Source organism: Pholcus phalangioides, unplaced genomic scaffold, assembly GCF_987345545.1.
Source record: "Pholcus phalangioides strain wild (caught in Gottingen) unplaced genomic scaffold, Ppha-v1.0 ptg000022l_1, whole genome shotgun sequence".
In the NCBI taxonomy this organism is placed as follows: domain Eukaryota; kingdom Metazoa; phylum Arthropoda; class Arachnida; order Araneae; family Pholcidae; genus Pholcus; species Pholcus phalangioides.
The window spans coordinates 4,866,473-4,894,296 of NW_028301615.1; the positions used below are offsets into that span (position 1 = coordinate 4,866,473).

Genomic DNA, 27,824 nt, shown 5'->3' on the forward strand with positions numbered 1-27,824 from the left:
CTATAAGCAGACTTTCATTTTCTCAGTTCACTATAAGCATTTAAAATAACATTAATGGAATAGGTGTTCAATTGGGACCACCGAAAAAGTTCACTATAGCCAAGAGTTCACTATATCCCGTGCACACCATAGCGAGGTTCGACTGTATTAAAATATTATCACAAAAAATGAGTAACTTTGCCTGGTTTTAATTTATACAAAAATTGCCACGTTTTAAAGACAAATAAATTCAATTGGTCGAATGGTCGACGCGTTTCGGCTCTTCAATGGAGAGCCGTCATCAGGACTTCGTGGTCAGGATTCACACGAATGAATCGTGGAAGAGTGATGTTTACGTCTGGTCGTCCTAAGAGTTCGCCTTTGTATTTGCTGCGTCCGAGTGGTCTTTGGATGCGAATTGGGGAGCCATCTGTTGTAAAGTGTTGAAAGTTTTGTCACAACTGAGGTTAATAAAGCCTGTCCAAGCTGACGAAATAGGTGGTGTGTTTCTTCCATCATTAACGAGGAAATTCTGGCATGTTCTGATGAAGTATCCCTCGAGAAAATTCAATTCAGAATTGTGTGTTGCTTTTTTAAAAACAAACGCTTTATCAAAATCAAAATAATGTGAATATTGCCAACAGTGTTGGGCAATAGCCGAATTATCCGTCTGTCCCTTCTCAACATGCTTTCGGTGTTCGAGAACTCGAATATTTAGATTTCTTCTAGTTTGGCCAATATATCCATTTTCACAATTCTTGCATGGGATGAAGTAGATACCAGATTCTTTGGAGGGTGAGATAGGATCTTTCAGATGGGAAAAGGTGAGTATATTTGTTGGCTGGAATATTGTATGGAAGTCAAATTTCTTGAAGATAGAAGAGATCATGAAACTTGAAGAAACGAATGGAAGAACAATGGTATTAGAAAACTGTTTTGAGTCAGCTGGGAGCAGGTTCGTGGTGCATGTCTGGGTCATTTTTCTGAGGACCTTGTCGATGATAAAAGGTGAAAAACCCCGATTAGAAGCGATGTCACGAAGGATATTGAGTTCATTCTGGAGGGAGGCTGAATCACTGTAACCTCCCTCCAGATTGCAGTGATTCAGCCTCCTTACTAAATAATACTTAGGTATTTGGCCAAATATCTGCATAAATCCAAATGCAACAAACTAATTTTAAAAAACAATATTTATTGGAATTTTTTGCATAAATTAAAAATTTGTTGATTATATGCCTTTATATTATTGCCTTTCGGTATGAGAGGCATTCTTCTAGGATAAAAAAAGCATGAAACTGAGAATAGAATCCTACTGCAATAAAGTGGAAGTGAGCATGAATCACACAAGTTCATTAACTGAAGGATGTACCTAGAAAAGAAACATATTAAAATACTGGAAGAGGCAAAAGGGACAAAGAACATTTAAAGAGGGAAAATAAGTCGTAAATTTTATGATGCATTACTAATTGAGAGTAAATAATAGTTGAAATTTTTTTGATCAAATGTACAATTGAGACAAGAATTGAAAAAATTGATTCTTTTTAAGTACTATTAAAATACAATACACTATAGAACTTGATTAATTTGAACTCGATTATATCAAATTTTAGATAATTCAAACTCTTACAAACACTCCTTGAGTTTTTTTGTCTAATTTAATGTTAAAATGTCTTGTTTCATTCAAAGTTAAAGGGAAAAAAATTCTGATTTTTGTATCAGCAAATTTAGTTTGGAAAAATTCTAAAAGCCACACAGAGACTTTGTTTTATTTGACCAAGTTGCTAAACAACAAATTTTCAAAGCTAAAGTTTTGAATATTCTGTTTTTCTCTATTCTTTCTATTATAGGTTTGAATTGAACTGGACGACCCAGTTTTACCCTCGCACAGTGTTTTGATACTATCTGAGAAGTGATGCGTCGTACTTTGTTAAAATGACATTAAAAAATTCAACGTGTTAACGTCATACACAAATAAGTCACGTTTTCGCAGCTCAAGGACTGGTGTGGTTGACTTTTACTTCACTTCAGCCTCGTCGTCGGAAAATATTCGTCGCCGTGGGTTGCTGTGAGGGGTGAGTCTTCTGATTATGCCGATTTTATTTTTGTTGGGCAGTCAGTGCGCTTGAAAATGGGAAGTAAGAGTATGTCGAAACTGTGTTTTTTGCATGGGATTTCTTTTGCCAGCCATCGTGCGGCATGGGACAAGGTATCTAATGCTTATATTTCATTACTTGAATATGATATGAACGCACGTAGTGACGACGACGAGGCCCCTAACGAAACTAGTGTTAGACAAGACCTAATAGTCGCCATACTAAAAACTCTCGACATGCATTCGTCCGTACGAGACATGCAGAGATTAAATCGTCTTCAAGAGGCGCGTGCAGTGGTAACAATTCTTTCTGTGAACTTATTGAACTGGGCTTTAGGCTCGTAAACTGTGAAGTTGATTATGACAAATACGAAATTGAGGATGCTATGATATGGAAACTGGGTGAAGTGCTCGATGCCGAGGCATCATCTTGTGGTATATTTCGCAAAAACAGCCCTTCTCCCCGTCAATCATCTGATGACGATGCAAATAGCGTCAATGGAAAGGGAGGTCAGAAGAAAAAGAGAAATAAGAAGAAAAAGAAGAGAGATAATGGCCCGAAGGACATTATTTGTGAGCCCATTATTGTAGAAAGGTGTGAGGTGCCCCAGGGTACCCTGTGTAATGATGGTTCAAACGAATCCCCGCTTGTTTGTGCCTACGCTGTGGCCAGCGCATCAAAGGTCGATTTGGCTAATGCTGTAACAGCCAGTAATGACGTGGTCGCTCCAGCCAATGGGCAAAAAGCTACTTGTGACGTCATTGCTACAGCCAATCAGGACTCAACCAGCAATAAGACGCGCAGGAGCGATGTCACTAAAGCTATACCATCAACAAGTACCGTAGGAAATGCGGGAAATACAGGACGAAATATCGGAAACTCTGGAAATAATTCAAAAAATGAAGAAATTGATGATCCAGACCCTGATAATCCTAATCAATGGAGAGAAGTCTCTCATAAGAAAGTTCGCATTCCCCCATTGACTCTTACCAAGTATGGGAACTGGATGGAATTGCTGCAAAAAATTAAAAGCACCTGCCAAGAGACTTTTTCGGCAAAAACAGCCGGTAAAAATATGATGTTTTTGAACTGTGAAAATGACCACCGTGCGATTACAAAAATGTTCGATGCAAATAACATAAAGTATAGCACATACATGCTCCATTCAGATAAGACAATAAAAGTGGTTATCAAGGACTTAGAAAGAAATACCCCCTGTGAAGTGATCAAAGAGTCGCTGGAAGCCGAGGGCTTCGAAATCATAAATGTTGCTCAGTTAAAAAGCCATAGAGGACAGGGCCCTGACAGAATAGTAGTACCAATTCCGATTTGGCTAGTGGAAATGCCCCGAAAAAATCGGAGTAAGGAAATTTATAAGTTGACTTCTTTGAACTACATCAGAATTCGAGTTGAGATGTATAGAAAACGCCAGGGTGTGGTGCAGTGTTTCAATTGTCAGGCCTGGCGACATACATCGAAGTCATGTCATAATGATCTACGCTGTGTCAAGTGTCCAGGGGAACATCACTCCTCTGAATGCAGTCTGAAGCGGGGTGAGCAAGACCCGATATGCACCAACTGTGGAGGAAAACACAGTGCAAATTACAGAGGCTGTTTATCGTGCCCCACTAGCAAAGGCAGAATGGCCAGAAATGAAAACATGACAAGACATCCAGATATACCAAGAAACAGACCACATATTGGTATGCATAATCGTGAAAATGATAGACAATCCGACAAGTTGAGACCAAGTCACAAATCTCAATATAAATCTCAAGATGACCATGATGATGACTGCTCAAGCGTCAGTTCAGCTAGAGGCTGGCCCAAAGGATGGTAGGGAAGGTTCAACGAACCTAAAAGGACTTCTACTGTACCAACGGCCGAGGCAGTGCCAACTCATGATGACGAGAGTGCCGTGGTTCAGCGGGCTACCGACGAGATGGTGCCTTTTGCCAAAATACTGAGGTCCCCTCCTCGACGAAGTGAATCACCGGCAACAGCTGTTAGAGACGTGCGGGTCTCCAAAGCAGCTTCCAATAGCAGTAAAGTAAACTGCAATGTGGTGAAACCAACAACTTCGAATCAATGATCTGACATGTGTGGTGGCAACCGTGTGGAAAAAGAACCCACGAAAATAGCAAATAACGATATCAATATGAACTCTAATAGCATAATTTTCCTGATTCAACAACTAATATCTATTACGAAGGACTGCTTTCTGAAAATCCTCAGAGCTACTTCAAACGAGGAGAAAATAGAAATCTTCTTCAACTGTTTTCTAACTGCAGCTGAACACTTATTTGCTTCAACACTCACGAATGTCTAGTACATCAAATGTTGTGTTGCATAACATGAAGATCATGGCTTGGAATGCCCAAAGCTTGGTCTCTAGCATGACTGAGTTCAGGGACATCCTTGACACTGAGGGTGTTCATTTGGCACTGGTGGGGGAAACTTGGCTTCGTCCTTATCACAGTGCCAAAGTAGCAAATTATGACTGTATCAGACAGGATAGAAGCTTTGGTCCAGGAGGAGGAGTAGCTATATAAAGGAAAGCGACACATTAATTATGATATTATTCAGCTACCTCCCTCGACACAATGTGAGGTAATAGCAATAGAGATCTACGTAAACAATAAAAAAATTAGGATAGGAGTGTGCTATAAACCTTCGAGAAATACTATAGACATTCCACTTTTTAACGAATTTTTCAATTGTCAGTACCCAGTGATAATGTGTGGCGACATGAATGCTAAATCCTTTCTGTGGAACTCGTACTCTACAAACACCCAAGGCAGGGTGCTCGAAAATTTTTGTATCAGAAAGAGCATTCAACCTTATGCGCCATACACTCCAACTCATTTTCCTGACCAGGCTGGCCAGTCACCAGATATTCTTGACATAGCGCTTGCTAAGAACCTTACATTTGCTATGTCGGTTCACGTTCAACCTGTCACGGATTCTGATCACAACCCTATATTTCTGGTAGCGGATTTCAATATTCCTTTTATATGTAAACCAAAGAAAATAGTGATATGGCCATTATTTAAGCGAAAGCTGGCCAGAATCACCTTGCCTTCCTTCACGGGTGGCAATATTGATCAAATTGAATCTGACTTATTGTTTCTCACAGAAACCATCACTAACACTGCTAAGGAATCCACCCGAGATGCTCCCACTAATAATCCACTGGGTATTCCCCGCTGGATTAAGGAACGCATCAAATTAAAAAACAAATTTAGGAGGAAATGGCAAAGAACGTTAAATCCGTACTACCAAGATAGATACAGATCTATAAAAAGAGAAGTATCTAGAGAAATCAAAGAATTTATGAGTGAGCGTTACTTCAGCTTTTTACGTGAGGCAAATTGTGCTGATGGCACGTTATACAAAGTGTATAAAACATGTAAGCCCACTTATTCGAGGATTCCTCCTATTGTCGGCACAAGCAGAACAGTATATAGTGACAGTGATAAAGCGGAAGTATTTGCTGACACATATGAGAGACCGTTCTCTCCATGTGATAACACTCCTCCTCAGCTTATTGCCAGTGTTGACAGAGAAGTTCAAGTATTCTTTAGGGATATTCCCCCAGAACAACCCTCTGCTTTATTTCCTACGAACACTGAAGAAGTAACAAACATTATCAAAAACCTCAAAAAGAAAAAATCACCTGGTCAGGACACCATCACCAACAACACTATCAAGAATCTCCCCGAAAATATGGTTCGCCAGCTGGTCAACATATTCAACGAATTACTTCGTACAAACCACTTTCCGGCAGAATGGAAACTCGCTAAAGTTAAGGTCATCCCCAAAGCTGGACATGACCTACACTATCCACATAATTGGCGCCCAATCTCACTTCTCAGTTCATTAGGGAAACTTTTTGAGAGAGTGGTAGCCATCAGACTACACAAATTTGTAGAGGACAATAACATTATCGGTCCAGAGCAGCACGGTTTCCGCAGCAAGCACTCGACCACCACTCAATTATTGCGGTTCGTAGAACGAATTCAAGAAGCCAAAATTTATAAAGACACTGCAGCAGTAGCCTTTTTCGATTTAAAGAAATCTTTTGATAAAGTTTGGCACAATGGGCTGCTGTTTAAGATGATTCGCATGGGAATGCCGTATAACATCATCAAATTTGTGAGCAATTATCTCGACTCGCGCTCTTTCCGTGTACAGATAAATGACCCAATATCTAATTCTAGACAGATTCGTTCATCAATAGCTCAGGGAAGTGTGTTAGGTCCTATCCTACACAATTTTCATATGAATGACTTCCCAGTTGCCCCTAAGGGTTTCACCGCTCTTTATGCCGACGATAGTGCCCTTTGTTGCACAGATAGGGACCCTGGCAAGGCCCTTTCAAACTTGCAAGAAATGGTAAGATTGGTCGAGCGCTGGTGTGTGCGAACCCGTGTTGAACTGAATGCAGATAAAACCAAATTCATGTGGTTCACTAACAAGTCCTCATTACCACAACAAGCACACATAGAGGTACAAGGAGTTATAATCAACCCAGTCATTCACAATAAATATTTGGGGGTGATAATGGACAAGGGATTCAGTTTCTCCCGGTAGTGTGTTGATGCCATCCGTAGGGCAACCGTGGCCTCGGTCATGCTCAACAGACTAAGCCACAGGCACTCAAGTCTTTCAATTCGAAATAAAATTATTCTGCATAAGATGGCAATTAGACCGATTCTTCTGTATGCTGCGCCTGTCTGGTTGTTCTCGAAGAAAATGAATATCATCGCTCTGGAGAGATTTCAGAACAAGACTCTGAGGAGATACACCGGACTACCTTGGTACGTTAGAAATTTTAATATCAGACGTGATTCCGGAGTGGCTGATGTAACGTCATATGCAAAGAAACTGGCAAAGAACTTATTTGATAAATTGAACGATTCTGAATTTCCACACCTTGTGGAGATTTCATCATACGACAGTAGACACAAAGCACGATTAAAAAGACCAAAAAATTTTCTACACATGCCTCGACCTGTGTTGCCAGGTCTATGAAGATTTGAAAACTTTTGAAAAAAAAAAAAACCCTTGGGTCTCAGGTGAACCTACATCTTCACCCACCTTATTAGAATCTAACTATCATTGCAAAGCGCACTACTGCACAGGAATTGGCAGAGTCATGATGAAGGGGGTTTGATGGATTATAACTATCCATTGGAACCCTGTTTCACCAATTACGGTTTACGGTTTTTGGTTCTTTCTATTATAATTTGATGCCTATTTTGATATTGTTCAGCTGGAGTGCATCGAGAATGTGTACCACTTGATACCAATTATGATGTTTAACCTATGAATCAAGGTGTGCCATTTGAAATCTGAATCTTTTTATAGTCAAAGTACAAATTGAAATATATTAACAAAAGTATACTTCCTTGATAGCATAAGAATGACAATCAAAATTTAGAAAAGTTTCATAACCGATGATCATTAATTGTTTCCTTAAGTAAGGCTTTGAGCATGGTCAAGAAATTCTGCAGTGATGTTCATTCCAGAACAGTAGCTAAGATCAATTATAATTATAAATAATTAAAATTTGGGAAACAGTTTCAGTTACAATTTGTAGCCTTTTTACAGATTAAGGCTATAGAATAATTAGATAATTCGAATTTTGGATAAATCAAACTTCTTTCCAGTGACTTTGGATATTGAATTAACCAAGTTCGATTATACATCATCGTTAAATTTGATTGTCTCAGTATTATGAGAATAAAAATCTTTCAATTACTCCGATTTTTAATATTTATTTGAATAATAAATTTCATAATTGAAATGCAATATCATTTAAAATTACCAATAATCTCATTCACAATTAAAAACAATTTTATTTTCCTCTTTTATGAATTTTAAGAAAATCTATATTTGGCCACCGAATATTTGGTATTCGAGAACATCAGCTGAATATTCGGCCAAATCACTATTCGTCCCATACCTAGTACCATTACACATCTCATTTTGTAGGTCAAGTTTTGGGAACACCCTGTACATCAATATAAATATCAATAGAAACCATCTTAAGAAAACAAACCTTTTCAGTGAGAAGTATATCTTCAATTCCAAGAGTAAATCCAGCATGGATTTGAAGGAAGTGAGTAAATAACTTTGCTAAAGCTGTCAATAAAGCAGTTGAAACTTCACCACCATACAGCTAGAATAAAGAAAATCTAGATTAAAATTGGACCAAAAATAGTCTGAGGTATATGAAATAGAACTCTAAAACAAATTATTACTGCCTTTATATAAAATGACATTCAAGATTTGGTTGACAAGCAGAATTCTTTTTTTTTATATAAAAAATTTGGCAGGGAATCCAAAGCAGAATAAGCTGAAAACTGTCAGCACATCTCAGAACAAACAGTGCTACTGCAGAACAATCTCTGGAAGAATTTTAGGAAAGCCCTTTTCTGTGTAGAAAACATTTTCATAAGAATTTTTAATGCAGAACATTTTCAGCCAGGCTGAGAGCTCATTGCAGAACAATGCAAAACATTCTGCTTTGGGGATAGTCAAGGCAGGAAGAAAGGTCTGAAGGTAGGTATAAAACTGATTCTTCTACCAAACTAGAATAATTGCCCAACAAACATCTTTACTGACTTTTTATTCGTGAAGTTGGCAAGAACCTAGTCACCAACCTTTGCTTCTGAAATGGTTTTTAATAATATATCTATGAAGTTCCATTGCTCCTGTACTACTCGGCACTCATCTTTTAGGCAGAGATGCTGCTAACATACTATAATGAGCCAAATACCCGAAATTTCGGAAAAGGATGCATAAAAATTTGGTTCAACAAAGAAAGAAAAAAAAGACAGAAAAACCCTTCTCCCAACATGTTTTTAGAAATTAACTATTTATTTCACAGGAATAGCAGTAAATGATTATGAGGGAGGAAAAGGACCATACTTTATTTTTATTTTTTGAGAGGGATCTAATTTCACTCAAAAAGGACTAAGATTTCGCAAATAACGGGACAGCAGCATCTCTGTTTAGGTCCATATAAGCAGTTTGTGCTGACTGGAGCTTTATCCATTTCTCAAGTTTCATACCACAATTGATGAAGCCAATGTGAGATTAGCATGTATTCATCGAGTTCCACTTGTCCTTCGCAAACATGACAATTTCAGTCTCATTGACATTTTCTTCAATTAGAATTCTGATGACACTGTCAATGATAATTTGATTATTTTTGTTGCACCACGATTATTTTCTGCACACGAGGGATCTGTAAATTATTGCCAATTCAGAACGGCAGGCTTGTTTTTTATACTCATCGAGAGGTTGGTACGAAAACCCCTTGATGGGGGACTCCCTGCGCTAGCAATTTTTTTTGCTGTCCTGTCGCCATTTCTGTTGTACCCGTGTCAGGAATGTTTTTTGACAAGGACGACCAGGGTATCGAACTCGTGACACCTCTAAACATCCTTTGGTACTTAGGAGAGTTACATTGTTAATGTGCTACTAAAACATGTCTGTTAGTGAAATATATTGAGTTTGATTTCACAACATTATTCATATTTGTTTTAAATACATCCAAGAGAATCCATTTTGTCATTTTAATTAATTAAGGTAAACCGAAGTAAGTGAAACTGCTTTTTTAAATAATACGAGTTTGTGGTGTTCCCCGTATGATGACGCTGGGGTATCTCTGCAGCTTATATAGCTATTATTCTATTTTCTGCTGGTGGCAACACAACAGAAATCGGAAGTCAAAAGCATCTAGCTCTGCTTGTTTGTTGTTGATGTTGTCCTACTCGCTGATGCATGTGTCTGTCTCTCTCCATGCATGGGCCACATTTTTCTCTACCAGCATTCCCATTTGTATTATGTAAATATTATCTGTTGTAAATAAAGTGTAAATATATAAACAAAATCATTTCATGGATCAACTAAAGATTGGAAACACCGGACGTGAAATTAAAAAAAATCACCATGGTAGAGGTGAGTGCTGTAGTTATACTGCCATTCAACATGTGTGATGTTTCGTTATGGTTTGTGATGTGTGAAAGCACTTTCCTTTTGGGCACTCTGAAACTGATAACAGAGTCAAAAACAAAATACAACTACATCATTGCAAAATCTACCTTCTGATAACGCATCGCTAGTACAAGACATTCTCAGGAACCTGCCAACTTCGGAGCCATACGAAAAACTAAAGTGTTAACTAGTCGCACGTTGCAGTGAATCTTCGTCTACACAGCTTAGGAAACTTCTCGTGTGAGCCATTATTTATTTTATTGATACAATATTGTTGGCCCAAGGCTTATACAAGAGGATGCGGTACGCTTTGAAACATTTGACAAGAAATCTGAGATCGTGGAGAAGTTAACAATAGTAGAGGGAAGTTTGTTCCATTCAACTATGGTATTGGGAAAGAGACTGAATTTAAAACAATCTGTAGAGGCAAAAATAGGTTTTAATTTTTTGGGTGGTCGAGTCTATTGGAAACATAGGAAGGCTTAGTCAGAATACCGAATGTATCAAAATTTAAATGACCATGAATACTCTTGTAAAGCATGGCTAAGCGGGAGATTAAGTTCAAGTTTAAGATCGGAAGCTGAACTAAAAGATGACCAGCAGTCTGGAATAAAGCGGGCAAATTTATTTTGGATAGATTCAAGTTTGTTGATGTTACTAGAGGTGTAGGGGTCCCAGACCTCAGCTGCATAAGAAAGAACAGGAAAAATATAAGTTTGGTAGCAGAGAAGTCGGACGTCACGAGTAGAATGTTTGAGGTTGCGGAGAAGGAAAAAAGTTTGTTGAGGCATTTCTGGTAAACATAATCGATATGATTATTCCAATGGAGATCAGCCGACATTATGACTCCCAGATATTTAAATTAAGAAACTTGGGATATGGTTACGTTGTTGATCTAGTATGAAAATTCGAGGGGAAAAGTTTTACTTGTAGCTCTCATGAAAACTGTTTTAGATAGGTTAATAGGCATGTGCCAACATGAGCACCAATCTGAGATGGAAACAAGATTATGCTGGAGAATTTCTTGATCAGATCTGTCATTAATTGCGCGGTAGATTACACAATCATCAGTAAAAAATCTGGTGGTGCAGTTGAGGGTTTCATGGAGGTCGTTTATATAAATTAAAAACAATAAAGGCGAGAGAACCACTCCTTGAGGAGTACCTGAATTTACGGTGGAAAAAAGTGAATCATGATCTTTAAAATGAACGAATTGTTTATGATGTTTTAGGAAAGCTTCTCTAACCATTTGAGCAATTGTACATTAAGACAAAGATTTGAAAGTTTAAGGAGGAGTTTATTGTGCAGAACTTTATCATAGGCTTTAGAGATCTTCCAAGAAGATGATATCGGTTTGTACCTTCCCGTCAATGGCCTTTGTAAGGTCATGGATGAAAAGGGGCAGTTGGGATGTAGTAGAAAGGGATCGTCTGAAGCTGTGTTGGTTGAGAAAGAAAAAGTTAATGGAGTCTAAATGAGCGTGGATTTCCTTTGCTATAATATGTTCGAAAATCTTACAACAGGATAAAGTAATAGATATTGGTCTGAAGTTAAGGGGGTAGGAGAGGCGACAGGTTTTGTGAATGGGAATAGTTTTATTCCTGGACGTATTGATCACTCGCCACGAATGAATTTCTCTACCACTGTCTTTTGCAAACCGTTTGCTGTTTCTCTACCCCCTCACAACCTCTCTGTGCATTCTCCGGCACAAAAGTATGCCTCGTTCTACACATACGTGAAGCGAGCCATTAATATCTGTTCTTCACCTACGTTACTCGATGCTGAACTGAATATCCTTAGAGCAATAGCAGTCGATCGTGGCTACCACAGCTCTCTCATTGATAATCTACACAGTAAACTGATTAAAAAACATTCTAAAACCAAGCCTTAACCTGAACACAAAAACTTGACCATTTTGCCTTTCTTCCCAAAAACCAGCCAACGCATCGCTAAAATCCTTCGAAAATACAATTTTTCTGTGGTTTTCACCCCCCGTCAATAAACTTCGCTTCTCTTAACCTGAAGATCCCATGGACACAACTGGGGCATCTACAGTATTTCATGCCAATGCGGATTATCATATATATATATATATATGCCAAACTAAATGTTCCCTAAAATACCGTTTAAATGAGCATAGAAGATACGTAAGCAACCAAGACTTTAACCGCTCATCCCTACCCCAACACTGCTGGTCCTTTGACCATAAATTCGACTTCTCTTCTGCCAAAATAATCCAAAAATGTCCCTCACCATCTGACTTGGATTTCTTCGAATCATTCCACATCAACAAAAACACAAACCAGTTGGTCAACAACCTATCTAGCACACCACCCTTCTCAAAAATCTGGCAACAGTTTCTACAATAATTATTCTTTCCATCAGCATCACTATCACACTATCACGTTCTCAGTTGCGATTGGCTCCGTCATTTTTCTTTTCTGTCCTCTTCCTCTACTCTTTTGCTGCCAGTTCATTTTGAATTTGACTCTCGTCTACAACAGCGAGTAACTCCAGCTATAAGGAGTTTTTCAATATTTTCTTCTTTGTTTCTGCTACTGATGAAGGAACTTCATACAGTTCCGAAATCATATAGCCATGTTCGTTTCGGAATTTTGGGTAAATCTAATGTTGATTATTCATTAATCAACTATTATAAAATCCAAAAGGTCCATTTCTATAGTTTTATTGATTTTCCAATCGATGGAGAGTATGGAGGTATTTAGTGAGACGTTAAATAAGATTAGAAAATAATCAGAGATTTCTTCCGCACAATATTTGAAAATAGAGTTTGGAATGTCATCGGGCCTACAGAATGGGGTTTCAGTTTTTTTAGTAACTTCAAAATACATTCTTTAGTAAAAAGGACCGGATTTTAGTTATGGACAGAATCAACGAATGAGCATTGTGATGGAGTGGGATCAACTGAAAAAACTGAGCAGAAAGCCAAATTGAATTCAGTAGCAATATCTGAAGGAGAAGAGACATTTTTATTTGAGATTTTGAGAGAAATGGGTCCAACAGTCAACTAGGTCTGAGGAAGTTCCAAAATTTGGTAGGGTTTGTTTTTAAGTAATTTAGAATAATGTAGCCATTAGAAGATCAGAAACTGTCTGACGTTCACTGTGAATGGAAACGAAGAATGTAATCTCACAGCGTTTCGAATGAACTATTGACAAAACTCTTCCTGCAACAATTGCCCAAATCTACTCGATCTATACTGGCTTAGCGAATGAATGCCAAAACTTTGGCACTGGACTTATCCCATTGCCGAGATCTCTTCCAGCCCAGCTTCATGGTAGAGTCTGGAACACTTTATTTTGTGTCAACAATTTTTTTTTCACTACATATTTTCCCCAGACAATTGGGTACTGTCGCGATTAACAAATTTTGTGGTAATTATAGATGATGGAGTTGGGAGTTAGAGAAAAGTTTCTGCATTTTGTTAAGACGGATGAATGTACACATTATTAGGATGGGGGTATGTTTTCAAAAGCAATTGAAGAGCCCCCCATGCCATCTCATCTGTTATCTTACACTTGCCATATTATATATAGAATATCCATTGTGAAATATAAAATATCCATTGGAGCGAGTCGTCTCGCTTAACACCTTATTGGTGAGCAAATGGGTTAAATAACATGCGGACTAGAAGCCAGCATCAGTTTTATTAGGTTGAGTTCACTCGCTCCAGGGTAGGATTTGATGAAAACATGCAAAATAGAAATATTGTGTGGGGGAATATATACAATTAGGGATCACCCATGCCATCTTGCTTAGCACCTTATTCGGTGGGCAAAATGAATACAACAATATGAGTATGCACGTGTTGCGGACATGAAATGCATGAATAATTTGAATAGAGGAAAGAGAAATACACATATACACACATTATATACATACTAGCTATAATACCCGGTGTTGCCCAGGTTTTCTTCAATGAGGCTTTTTTGGATCACGTGATATCTCCCTCTTTCTTTGAGGGACATGCAAACCGTGTCTAAGTTCACCAATATGGCGACTTCCTGCGCGACTCATGAAAGAAACAATTCTAGATTTAAAGAAACGTAAAAATAAATATATTTTTTTTTCTTTATTTAAAAAGGGTGCTCAGTATTTCGATTTCCCCCCCCCCCCCCGAACTTCAAGTTATCCATCTCTGCTTGTTTCTGCTTCAAAAAATACTTAATTGAAGCTGTGGAATTTTTTCAATGTACTTTTTACAGGCCCATAATTAATTTTAAAATATCCTAACCTACATGGATTTAAGCAGTTGAAGATTAAAAGACAATATGGAGACATTAATTTTCATGCTTGAGAGGATATAAATAAAAAGTTGAAATCAACGTGATTGAATGTTCAACTCGAAAGTAGGTCAGGCTAATTACTTCATATTTAATCTCCTGGGCTTCGTATCTCTAAGCGAACTCAATATTTCAAAAATCGAGTATTTAATACAATTTTTAAAATTATTGATGTGACAGAAAACCCCACCAAATTTCCGCATTTCTACATTAAAATCAAAATTTTAACACCGATTTTTATGAGGATCACCCTTTTCCTGACCATCAAAGCGATGCTGATGATGATTACAACTTCATTCAAAAAACCTCATTACTGGGAGTATTGAAAATATGGCAAACCATTATAAAGGCATAAATATTATACATATACTGACAGCGTTGAAGAAATGACAAACCATTGTAAAGGCATATACACGTCTTAAACACATTGCTAGGGAACCACGGTAACCAAAGTAAACATTCGGAAAGTGATTGTTGAGGCCCAAAAACCGTTGTTGCCCTACGGTTTTATGCCCATTTCGGGCATTTGCCCTACTCTGACGAAATTTTAAAGTAGCCTATCATTTAAGTCAGAACCCATTTGGTATATATGCAAAATTTGACGACGATCAATCTAAAATTGTAGATTTGTATAGAGAGAAAACACACGCACACACACACACACACAAAATCAATTTTATATATATAGATATATAACTGCCAGGTCAAGTCGTCTCGCCCTAAACCTATTTTGGTGAGCAATGTGAGCTTGATTTAAATGGGGGATGGTCTGGAGAGAGCCTTAGCTAAGGATCAGCTTCGGTCTTGTTGGTTTGGTTGACTCGCTCTGGCTGGTACTATTGTGTACTATTACATACTATTGTGTTTCTATTTGTTGGATCTAGAAGTGCTGGAAAGCAGGAGAGGCTATCAGTTATTATTAGAACTTGTTCTTCTGTTCCTGTTGCCTATTGTGTAGCTGCTTCTATCACTAATAATTCTGCTTGAAAGTTAATATTGTTTTTATCTAGTGCTTCTTGCCTTTCTGTATTGTTTGTGTATACACAATAAGCTGCCCTGATGCCTTCATCAGTTTTGGAGCCATCTGTATATATGTGGGTGTTTGTTAGTTTTATATCGTGGCCGTGTGCTTCAAAGTTATTGGGGTCAAAGTGTAGAAGTTCTGGTTGAATGTTTTTCCTAAACCTAACTGCATTTGTATAGACTGCTTCTATTTGGAGCTTTAGGTGTAGTATTCAGTTGCCTGTGATCACCGTGAGTCCAAGCATGGCAGTTGTGTCATAGGCCCCCGTAATTGTTAAAAGAAAATTTTCCTGTGTGCGCTATCTAAGGCCTGATGTTTTTTTTTTGGTTGGATGCTTATACCAAGCTGAGATGCCATGCGCTAAGAATTTCTCGACTACCGTCTTGTAAATGGTGTTCCTAATGTCTGTGAGATGCCCCAGGATTTCCTGCTATTTTAGTCAGTTTAAAATGGAAGCGAGTCGCTTTCAGTTTGTGTTCATTGATGTGTGATTCCCAGCCGAGGATTTTTTGGATGGTTACGCCTAAATATTTGAGATTGTTTACACATTTAATATTTTTACCATTAATTTTGATCCTGGGGGGGGGGGGGGGGATATTTATTTTTTGTGAAAAGAGAAATTGTTTTTGAGGTTATGTGCATCAGGCCATTTGGGCCAATAGTTTAAGTATAGTGGAATAAAACACGCTCTTCTCGTAAAGAAACGTTTCGTGGCTAGCAAGAACAAAAACTTTTTGCCATCCTTTTCGAAATTCCGGGCATACTGAAGCAAAATTCGCTATTTGGCGCAGAAAAATGCGAAAATACGCTATTGGAGCAGGATGGCGCAAGATATTAGTTTTGGCGCACTACGGTGCAGAGTTCCCACCCCTGTATACGACAGAGAGATACTAGCAGCTTATGCGGTAGTGAAGCAATTTCAACACAAGATCGAAGGAAGCATTTCATCCTCTACACCAGTGTCTCCCAAAATGAGCAATATCGCCCCCTGATGGGTGATGGAATGGTGCAGGGGGGGGGGCGACAAAAACTACGAGTATAACACATGATCTTATGGGTTCCCATGAGTCGGGGATGATGAGAGAAAAAAATTTCTGAAGGGGGTGATGGAACAAAAAGTTTGGAAAACCGCGCTCTACCAATACCTTCTAGAGCAGGAAGACTTCGCCCGCGATATTTTCGATGCTGTGACGTCACCACACTCCAGCTTAAACGAGAAAGAGAATTTCTTCTTCTCTGCATTCTCCCCCGATCCACGCTCTGCTTCTCCCATCGCCATTAAAACATCAGGTTGTAACGAAGGCACATGGTCGGTCGTCGATTAGATATTTTTTTATAGAAATATGTCTGACCCGTATTGCAGAGGAAATTATCTGTCAGGACCAAAAGTATCTGTATTTTATTTTCCGAAATGTGAAGATCTGAAGAAGAAGTGGTTGAATGCCATCCAAAGAAAGGACTTCGTACCGAATGATTGCAGTAGTGTAAGTGCTCATTTCCTAACATTATATTGTTTTATTCTTTAAGAAAAATTTAAAAAAAAACAACGGAATGCAAAAAAATCAACTCCGATATTAAGAATAGAGATGGGACAAATATTCAGTTAATGTTTTGGCCAGATATCAAATATTTCGTGGCCAAATATTAATTTCCTTAAAATTCATCACAATTGTAAATGAAATTGGTGTTTTTAATTAAAAAATGAAATTATTGATAATTTTAAATATTGAATTTTAAGTATGGAATTTTTTTTATTTCAATAGAGAGAGATTGAAAAACTGGTAATTGGGAGATATTGCCATGGTACTGACAAAATTTGACAGATACATAGTACATTAATATTACAAAATGATTTTTGTTTTTAATTAATTACAATTTCATATCCAATCAAGGAAATGTAAATCATTATTTACTCCTAACTAGTAATGCACCATATAATTTATGAACTAGTATTTAACTAGTTATAATAGTAATATATTATGTATAATTTAGCAGCAGATTATTTGTCCCATCTCTTATGGAGAACAAGTAATGGTCAGAGACTAAATTAATTTCATGTTATTACCAATAGCCATCAGTCTGATTATGCTTATTTTATGTCTAGGTATGCGAACTGCATTTTCTGGCCACGGATTTGATAACATAATCTACGGCTTTTGATGAAAAGAGTGGCAAGACTGTAACAGCTCCGTTGAAAATTAAGAGAAGAAAGAACGCTGTACCATGCATCTTCGAAGGATATCCCTCAACTTCTATGGCACTTCCTATGGCAGCAACATATTCTCAACAGAGACAAATCAGCAGTATGGAAGATCTACAGTGATGTGTTGAAACATTTGGTCTTGACAATTTTTATGAAGTGGCGAATCAGTGACAAATTTTGTGTTTATCATTTGGATATACAACCATACCCACAGATTTCGCATTCAGTGGTTGTAAGTAATCTTAATGTTTCCGTTTATCTAAAAAGTATTGCATTGAAAAAAATTTCAAAATTTACCCTCCCATATAAGTTCACAAATTTCAATGACTTAATTGATATATTACACACACTTAAAAGTATGAATCCTATGTGTGAGGAAAATTCCTCTAAAATAGATTTCTTCAATGATGCTCTGTCTTGTTTGAAGACTGGTGAAAATGAATTACTGATAAATTTTATAGAGGAACAAATTAAGATTAGTCGTTGTGCAAAAAACAACTTTAAATACTCTAATGACATCATAGTATTTGCTACTCTGTTACATTCAATTTCACCACTAGCGTACAAATTTATAAGATCTAGCAATAAAATGATACTGCCTCATCCATCAACTTTGTGGAAAATTAGTCAGCGACTACCAGTTTCACCAACCGAGGAGGTGAGTCAAAATTTCTTGATATACATAAGAGCCAGAGCAAAATATATTTCTGATGCAGATAAAAAAAGTTATTCTCCATGTTGACGAAATTTACATAAAACCTTATTTTGATTATAAGGGAGGTTCTGTTGTCATGGCCTTCAATACAGAAGAAGCTGCAAAGAGTGCTTTTGTGTTTATGGATTCCAGCTTAATGTCCTCTTTCAAAGAAGTTGTGCATATTTTACCTGTGTTCAAGATAAATCATGTATTGTTACATAATGTTATCCTAAGTTATTTTAGGTTTAGAAAATATTGGTTTCACAGTTATTGGTGTTGTCACTGATAACAATGCTATCAATAGAAAAGCAATGAGCTTGTTCACAAAGCCACATAAGAATTTATATATGTATCCCCAGCCTCAGTGTCCATCAAGACCACTATTTTTTGTTATAGATAGTGTGTATTTGTTAAAAAATATCAGAAATAACTGGTTGAATCAAAGAAATGATGGCAAGTGCTATTTTTACCTGAACTTTGATTTTTCAGTTGACAATTTTTGTACAGCATCTTTTGCATCATTGAAACAACTGTATGACAGACTCTGCAAATGTTGTCTCATATGCAAGAGGGCTAACATGGAAATTTCTCAGACCTTCTAATTTAGAGAGACAAAACATCAAACTTGTACTCAGTCTTTAATTAGTTTGTTTGCGAGGCTTTAAATATATTGGGTCCAGACAGAAATATCCCTCATTTTACTCATACTGCTGAATTTATCACAGCAATCAGATAATCATATATAGTAATCATATCATATATAGTAATAATCATATATAATAATATAATAATCATAATCACAGTAAGCATAGAGAAGTTATTGTAAACACAGCTTTTACCACCTTGGAAGAGTTTGAAATTTTAGGAAATGTATATGAATGTTGTAATGGTCACAGGAAAGCTGATATTGCTAAAAAAATTTTATGGATTTTATCTAATATTTTACTCAAAAATCTGTGTATGAATAAAAATGATTTGGTGACAAAGAAAAAAGGGGAAATTAGGAATGAAAAATGTGCAAAGAGGAAACTTGAGTGTTTTGATCAAGTTTGGTAAATATATAAGTAATGGACCACTTAACATTTAATTACTTATAGTTAGCTCCCAAACTTGAAATAATATTTACTCACTTACTTTTCAATATCAGTGAAACATTTATCCATCATTATCAGCTCAAAATTCACCTTAAATTCATTTTTTATTTTTAAATCTTTGAAATAAGTGTCTCATTACTGGTATATTCACACCTCCCCTTTTTTTAAAAAAAAAAAGTTATACATAAATGATGGTGGGTAACGATTTTAGTCGTTCACAGAAAATTGGCATCAAGTTCTGAATATATATATATTGCTCACATGCTTTCATGAAAAAACTGAAATGCTCAGAGTGGAAAGAGTATCTAACTACTGAAAAGAAATGTGTTTAAACAATAGAAGTTTCATAATCATACAAAATTTGGTTAAAGGGGTTTGTCGTGTCCAACTCCTGTAGTTGTTAGTTATGTTCTATATAATTACATTATGACTGAGAAACTAAAAAATGATGTTGAATTCATGTCAAATGCAAATGTTCAATTAAAGATTGTTTTTCAATTCTAGAAAATTTTATTTATTGTGTAATTCCATGTGTGTAGTGGAAAACATTGGACAGAATTTTCGCTCCCCAGCCTAAATAGTATATGAACCTGATGATATTTATAATCTTGAACATAGATCACACTTTGCTTCATAACGTAAGTCTCAAAATTAATGTACGTATTCTTGGTTTTTTTTTTCTGGCTTATTTCTAAAGAATCTTAGAATAAAAATGAATTTTTAAGAGAAGTTATAAATAAAACAATTTTATATGCAAAGAAGAAACTGGTGGCATATATTGAAAAAAAAAAATTTTTGAAATAGATTTTTACTACTTAAATGTTATGCATTTGTGTATGAATGAGAATCATGCAATCTATATTTAATCCACAGTTTACATTGAAATTTTCTGGAAAGAGCAAAGCAAAGCATATTTATTTGTTCATTCGTTCTTTTTTTTCTTCCTTTCAATAAAATACACATTACATGAAAAGTTTGTATATATACACTCATTGCCGTAAAAATTTGCGCACCCAGAAGAAGTCGTCAAAATGAAACGAAATTTTACACATGTAAGTACTACGTTGATATAAGTAAGTGATTAGAAAATCCAAGAAAAAGGATCATTTATTGCAGAAAAAAGTACAGATGAACAGAAGTTTTAGTACTCTGTTGGACCCCCTCTAGCGCGAATGCACGATGCGATACGAGCGGGCATTGAGGCATACAAGTTCCGTATGATGTCCTGAGACATCTCGTTCCACAGTTGCTGTAAATGCGCCTCTAGTTCGACCAACCTCGTAGGGTGTACAACTTGCCGTCCCAGATATGCTCGATTGGTGACAAATCTGGGGATAGAGCAGGCCAGGGAAGGGTGGTAATGTGACGGAGGCAGTCTTGTGACATCCTTGCTATGTGTGGCCTAGCATTGTCTTGTTGAAAAATGACTCCTGGGAGCCCTGCCATGAGTGGCAACACATGTGGCTGAAGGATGTTATGGACGTACCGCTGAGCTGTCATTGTGCCATGGATCAATATTAGGGGTGACCGTGTATCGTAAGCAATAGCACCCCATACCATGACACCAGCTGTGGGAGCGGTGTGTCGCTGTAAAGCGAAGGCAGGATTGAAGCGTTCACCACGGGGCCTCCACACACGAACACGATTGTCATCACTGCTCAAGTTGAATCTCGATTCGTCGCTGAAGACGACCTGATTCCATTCCGTTGCAGTCCAATCCCGTCGTGCTCGACACCACTCCAAACGGAGGCGTTGGTGGGTGGGTGTCATTGGCAGCACACGTAATGGGCGCCGTGATACCAGATGTCCTTCAGCCAGGCGCCTTGCGATGGTTCGGGAAGACACAGGGGCCCGTAGTGAAGCTGCTGCCTGTGTCCGGATAGCGGCCAATGAGGCAGTTGGCTCTACGCGTGCGTTTCGAATGATGTGACGGTCTTCTCGACGACTGGTCTGTCGAGGGCGTCCTGAACCTGGTCGCCGTGTAAATGACGTCTCTTCTGTCTACTGGTCCCAACACCTCCTCACAGTGAAATCAGAACGGCCTAGTTGACGAGCTACTCGCCGAGCTGACCACCCAGCTTCCATCATCCCGATGATTCTTCCCCTATCGAACTCTGACAACTGCTCATATGGTCTTCGACGGCGGCGTAACGGCATGTCTACCTCAGCATTTCCTTTGCAAACGATTAAATACACTCCAGCAAGCTCTGCTTACCTGTTTTATATTCCAAGGAGAACGAAGTTCAACGCCCTCTAGTGGCATTACGCAATGCACAATCACGCTGCATTTCTAATCATTTGCACATCTACCCGACATGTACCTTCAGGCCAACTTTCTTTTCGATCCCCCAATTATTTCTTGGTGCGCAAATTTTTATGGAAATGAGTGTATATTTTTTTTAAACGACAAAATATATAGTGAATATTGCATATGTCTAAATGAAAAATAAAGGATATTTTATATATATAGTTGAATTTTGGTATTCAATGGATATTTTTTTGGTTAAAATCAACAAATGAAATTCCGAAAAATTAATTCTCTTGGGGAAATTTTGATGTCAAATGGTAATTTTTTCAAATGTTAAGTTTTCGTAAAAACTCTGGCTTTAATTGATACTTGAAAATAATGTTGAGTTATAAGTATAAACTCGTCCATTCGAGTGTCAATTCTTTGCTAATTCAACCTTTCTTTATAAGAAAAAAAATATAATATAGTAGATTGTCTGTAACTCGACACCCTAAAAGTATACGCATTCAAACAATTCGATTAAATAAAATGCTAATTCTCTCATTAATTTTAATTTGGGGTTGTTTCATAATAGAATCAAAACATATAAATAAATTTACCTCATGAAAAATAATCAAGTATATTTGTTTTTCTTTCCGCAGAGAAAACAAAAATTCTACACTGTTCAGTTTATCCCGCGATTGTTAGGCTTTTACCTGAATGCGTAGGAATCGATGTATCACAGCTTTCAATGCATCATGGCGAGATGGTGTAGATACTTCTTCATCTGAACTGCGGGTTTTTGATTTTCCGATAAAAAAAACTAACGGTTTCAATTTTTCTAGTTTGCAGCCAAAAGAACTGTCAAACGATCTTTGTGTTTTTTACCTCCTTCACATTTTTCGCGTTCGAAGGCAAGCGTTTCGTTAGGCAAAAGGCGAAGAAATAAATCTGTCTCATCATAATTAAATACATCTGCATCTTTATACCCTTCTATCATTTTTGGTTTCAGAATAACATTCTTCCAATTTTCAACATTTTCTTGAGATGCAGATATGCTCTTTCCACAAACTTTCCTAAAAACAATGCCATGGCGCTCTTTGAATCGGGTCAACCATCCACTGCTCGCAGTAAAATACCTTGAATGAGATTTTTTGCGAAATCCTTTGCTTTCTCTTGAATTATTGGTCTGGATAATGGGATTGAGTGAGATCGAGTGGATTTGAACCACAAAAGAGTTGCTTCCACGTCAATGAAGTCTGATTTTCTTATGCATTTTCTGCTTGGTTCATAAGATTCAAATGCTGACAAAAATTTTTCCTTATTTTTTGCAAATGTTGAAATAGTGTTCCGCGTAACTCCATATTCTTTGGCGAGTTCAAGAGACAACCAAATGACATATTCAGCGTCTTACTAGGCTTTAGCTCTTTTTCTTTTACTCTTTTTCGAAGAAATCGTGAAACTGAGTTCCACCGAAAACATTCCTTACAACAGACGGTATCAAAACTCCCAATAGATAAGATTTTCATCCCTATTGGATGTTGACAATACTCACACGTTTTTTTGACCATGAAAAGAGTGAAAGAACTTTTTTGGAAACTCCACTAAAATGATTAGCCAGACAACAGATTTCAAACATTCATTCTTCACATACACGACCCCCCTCCGCCCCCAATGCAAAAAAGGGACCCATCATAGAGAATAAAGAAACAAAGAACTCTCAAAGTACCCATGAACAATGTCAAAAAATTCTTATAACTGATAATAGAAGGCCAATTGTAAAAACCAGTCGTGGTGAAGAGACAGAAATCGTAGTCGACTTAAGCGGAGTTAAGCCAAACATGTGTCGAGTTAGAGAGGTTTTCCTACATTGAAATTAGTATTGTGCCAACCAAGGGAATAATAGATGTTGAGTTATCCGGATAGTCGAGTTATCCACGTGTCGAGTTACTGAGAGTCTACTGTACATTGCAGCGGGGTGAGTCAAAAAAATATATATACATATATAACGGCGTTACACAGTGCATGGTGGTGCTGCTGGAAAACGATCTTACAGGGAAGACGATTCTAGGACGGAATTTGATGACGTCACAAATCTCGGGGTCAGGCCTTCTGCTCTAGAAGGTATTGGCTCTACCCCGATCATCCCTTGACGTTTGCATTTTGTCAAAAGCCTCATAAGACATCTCTCAGACAAACCTGACATCTTTACTTCATCGGACAAATTCCACCAACATACGACACATATCAGGTATACTGAACCAAGTCTCTGATCCTCTTTCTAGAATACAAGCCATTGCATGCCCTCCATCAATAGACTATTTCAAGATCACAGAAGCTCAAGCGACAGACAGTGAACTTGACTTCCTCAATCATTCCTCCTCATTAAAACTCAACATCTGCAGTTCAGTTGGTTACAGACAAACCACTCTGGTGTGACATATCTTCCAATCGAGTACATCCATATATACCGAATAAACTTTGAAGACACATTTTCGATGTTATTCACCATCTATGTCACCTAGGCATCAAAGACACAACACGTCTTGTCTGCGATCGCTTTGTATGGCTTTCAATTTGAAAAGCCTGCAGTACCTCGACTTGATGTTGTGTGCCTTACCAAAAGTCAAAGGTGCACAAACAATCTGTTTCAAGTCTGGGAAAAATAGAAATGCCAGATGCTCATTTCAAGCACGTCCACATCAATATTATTGGTTCACTTCCGTCATCCCAAGATTACTCACATTGCCTCGCCTGCATCAATCAATTCAGCCGTTGGATTGAAGTCTTACTGATGAAAAACATGACAGCAGCCACTGTTGCTTCAACATTCTATTCTGGTTTTATCAGTTGTTTTGGAACCCCTAAGAAAATAACAGCAGACCAAGGTCGACAGTTCAAAAGCTTCACCTTTCACAAACTCACCAAACTCCTTGACATTCAAGCTAACGAGATGATAGCAAGAGTTCATCTACAACTGAAAGCAGCTCTGATAGCTAGGTCGAACATGAACTGGGTGAACAAACTTCCAACAGTCTTGTTAGGGCTACGATCCTGCTACAAAGAAGATCTCAAAGCCACACCAGCGCAACTCCTATATGGCACTCCAACTGCCTGGCAATCTGATCACCAACAGTAGCAACAACATACCGTGTACCACAGAATTCGTCTCCATCCTAAGAGACCAGATGCAGCAGCTACAACCTGTCATGCCCAGGGGTCTTACAGGAAAGAACTGATCAAGAAAAAAATAGACTGCGCGGGAGTGAATTCTTGTTGGGGGACCCCGGAGGAAGAGAAAAAGAAGAGACGTAGGGGATCTGCATCTCTGGTGATGAAGGCCGGAGGGTTTTTCTTTTTTATGTATCATGTGTGTGCTGGAGAGAGAGAGAATGTGGTTTTCTTGTACTCTCAGTTGGTAATTAAATATATTGTTTGTTTTCATAAATATGAGTGGAGTTACTTTTGTTCGAGGAGATGTTGGTAGTTGATGGAGAAAGGAGATCTCATAGTGTCGCAGTTGCAATGGATTCGAACCAATATAGCATAAACTTTCCGTGAGAACGCTGTATTTTCGTAGCGAATTTCCGGTGTCATGGCTTCCATTTCCAGGGAGAAAGACGCGCTAGGCTTGATGGTTGTTTGATGGGCGACGGGTGTGGTTTCGTCAACGGGATGGTCAGCGATAGTCTGTGGTGATGCGATCAGTGATATCCGACCAGTGTGCTTGTATCAATGGGATGGTGGAGGATCAGCAATCGTCGGTGATGTGATTAGTGATTAAACGTCCGCCAACAAGGCAATATAACTCTCTACGGCGAATCTTGAGGAAAAGAACAAGGTCTTGTGATCAATATCTAGCGAAGGTCATTCATACACAGGGTGAGTGAATCCCTATACTTGTGTTCTCTGAGCCATTTTTAGTGTATTCATGAGTAATAGAAGTTTTACGTATGCGTATATATTATATATAGGTAATTTTTTTTTTGTATGAATTATGTATGCATAGTTATCATTATTGCATAATTATAAGAAGATAAAAATGGAAAAAAATAAACCATGGCTTGTTTCAGTAAGGCAAGGAAGGAAGATTTACTTGTTTTGGCTGAAGAGATAGGAGTGGAGGTACCACCAAATACAAAGGTGGTATAAATAAAATATGATATTAAAGAAATGATATTGAGGTCTGACAAATTTGACGAAGAGGCGGTGAGAGAGTTAGTGAAGGCGATAGTCGATGAAAGGTTAGCAAAGGAAAAACGGGAGTATGAGTTGCAAAAGCAGGAAAGTGAGGAAAAATCGAAAAGAGAAGAACGGGAGTTTGAGTTGAAAAAGGCAAGAAAATGAGATGAGATTAAGACAACTGGAAAATCAGAATGGTGCTCAAAGGGGAGAAGAAAATTTGGTTTCAGCGTCTGGTGGCAGTGTGAATAGGGCTGGCAATAACCTTATGGATTTGTTTAAGGTTATCAAGGGAGTCCTACCGGAGCCACCAGAGCGGTCTGAGGAATGGCCATTTTTCTTTCACCAGGTAGAGACCATGTTCAAATTGTATGAAGTCCCGGAATCTTATCAGGGTAAGATTATGTTGTACACTCTAAAGGGAAGGATAAAGGGATTGAGCACGATGTTGACTGGTGATGAGTTGGATGACTATACAAAAATTAAATACTGTGTGCTCAAGGAACACCAAATCACCCCCCCCCCCTACAACATAAAAAGAACCTGGAAAAATGTGAAAAAAGGGTTAATGAGTCGTATACTCAGTATATGAATAGATTGGGACACGCATAGGAACTGTATTTGGAATCTAGACAAGTGGATACTTTGAAAATGTTGAGGGACCTGTTGATAGTAGATAGAGTTAAGGATAGTCTGCCTAGGGATGTCAAGTCTCATATCTATTTGAAAGAAACCGAAACTTGGTTGTCGAGGGAAGAGTTAGCTAGAGCGCTGGACAATTTTGTATTAGCAGGCATAACCCCACATTCGAACTACACTGCTCAAAAGAATTAGGGGAGCAAGCAAAAAAGTGAAGAAAACTGTGCGAGACAGTGATTAAAAGAGAGTTATTCCAACATCAAGTTAAAATTATTATAATTGAACATATAGTATTCTGTCTATGTATTATGCAGAATTTGATATCGTGGAAATGGTTTTTTTAATTGACTTTTTATTTGTGTAAATATAACTTGTTCTTCTCATATGATCATTTGAGTAAATATAACTCGTTCTTTTCATATGATCATTTGATTAAATATTAAATGCTATTGAAATTTAACTGATTCTTTCTTTTCATGAGTCATCGTTTTATTCTAAGTATATATTGGACAACAAGGAGCCTGGGTTAATCTAGAGAAAATTCCAAAAATATCAAATGGCAACACCAAGTTTTTTTGTATTGGAATGAGATCTCCATTGTGAAAAACCCTAAATAGCATTCGAACGGCAACTGTAGCATGAAAATCACTGGAAGTAGATAGGCTAAAAGTGAGGACAACCAATAAGGACAGAGAAGCAGCATAAAATAAAGCATTTTATTGTGTTTCACTAATTTTCCACATGACCTTGTGGAGGATTAATCAGGCTGGGATCTCAGCCGAAGAAACGGTGTGACGAATGAAACAAACATTAATGCTCTCGTGCACGGCAAAGTCCTTTTTACTTTTTCCTTGCCTAGCTCCAGGGATTTTCGTGCTACAGGTGCCATTCCAAAGCTATTTAGTGTTTTGCAGTATTGCAAACACTAGTGTGTTGCCATTTGATATTTTCGAAATTTTCTCACTGTAACCGTAACTGTTAGAGTGACACTGTTGTTTTCCATATCATTCTTGAGCGCATACCTCAAAATACCTTATGCCAAAATTTCATTCAGTTTCTGTGAATGGTATGATACATTGCTCAAAACAATTAGGGGAGCAAGCAAAAAAGTGAAGAAAACCGTGCGAGACAGCCACGTATTGGCATACAATGGATAGTACACGCGTATCAATGCGCAATACAGAAAAAAGATGTAAAAAAAATTTGGAATTAAGCTTTAATTCTTTGAAAATAAGGAAAAAACATGAAAAGATGATTTAGGGCAACAATTTGGTTACATGTAAACGATAAAAAAAAGTACTGTTTAGACATGATGCATGAGTTTTAATAGGGCTTGCGGTCTCCTCGAACAACTAAGACTGCTACACACCTATTT

General features: G+C 37.7%; 1 protein-coding gene across 1 annotated transcript in view; it reads right to left on the reverse strand.

Moving 5' to 3' along the window:
• The window catches only part of Polr1A (RNA polymerase I subunit RpI1), a 553,279-nt gene that overhangs the window by 236,455 nt on the left and 289,000 nt on the right, over nt 1-27,824 (reverse strand). Inside the window, exon 15 of the mRNA XM_089249700.1 lies at nt 8,137-8,256. Coding sequence (XP_089105826.1) covers nt 8,137-8,256 — 120 coding nt within the window. The remainder of the gene's footprint in view (nt 1-8,136; nt 8,257-27,824) is intronic.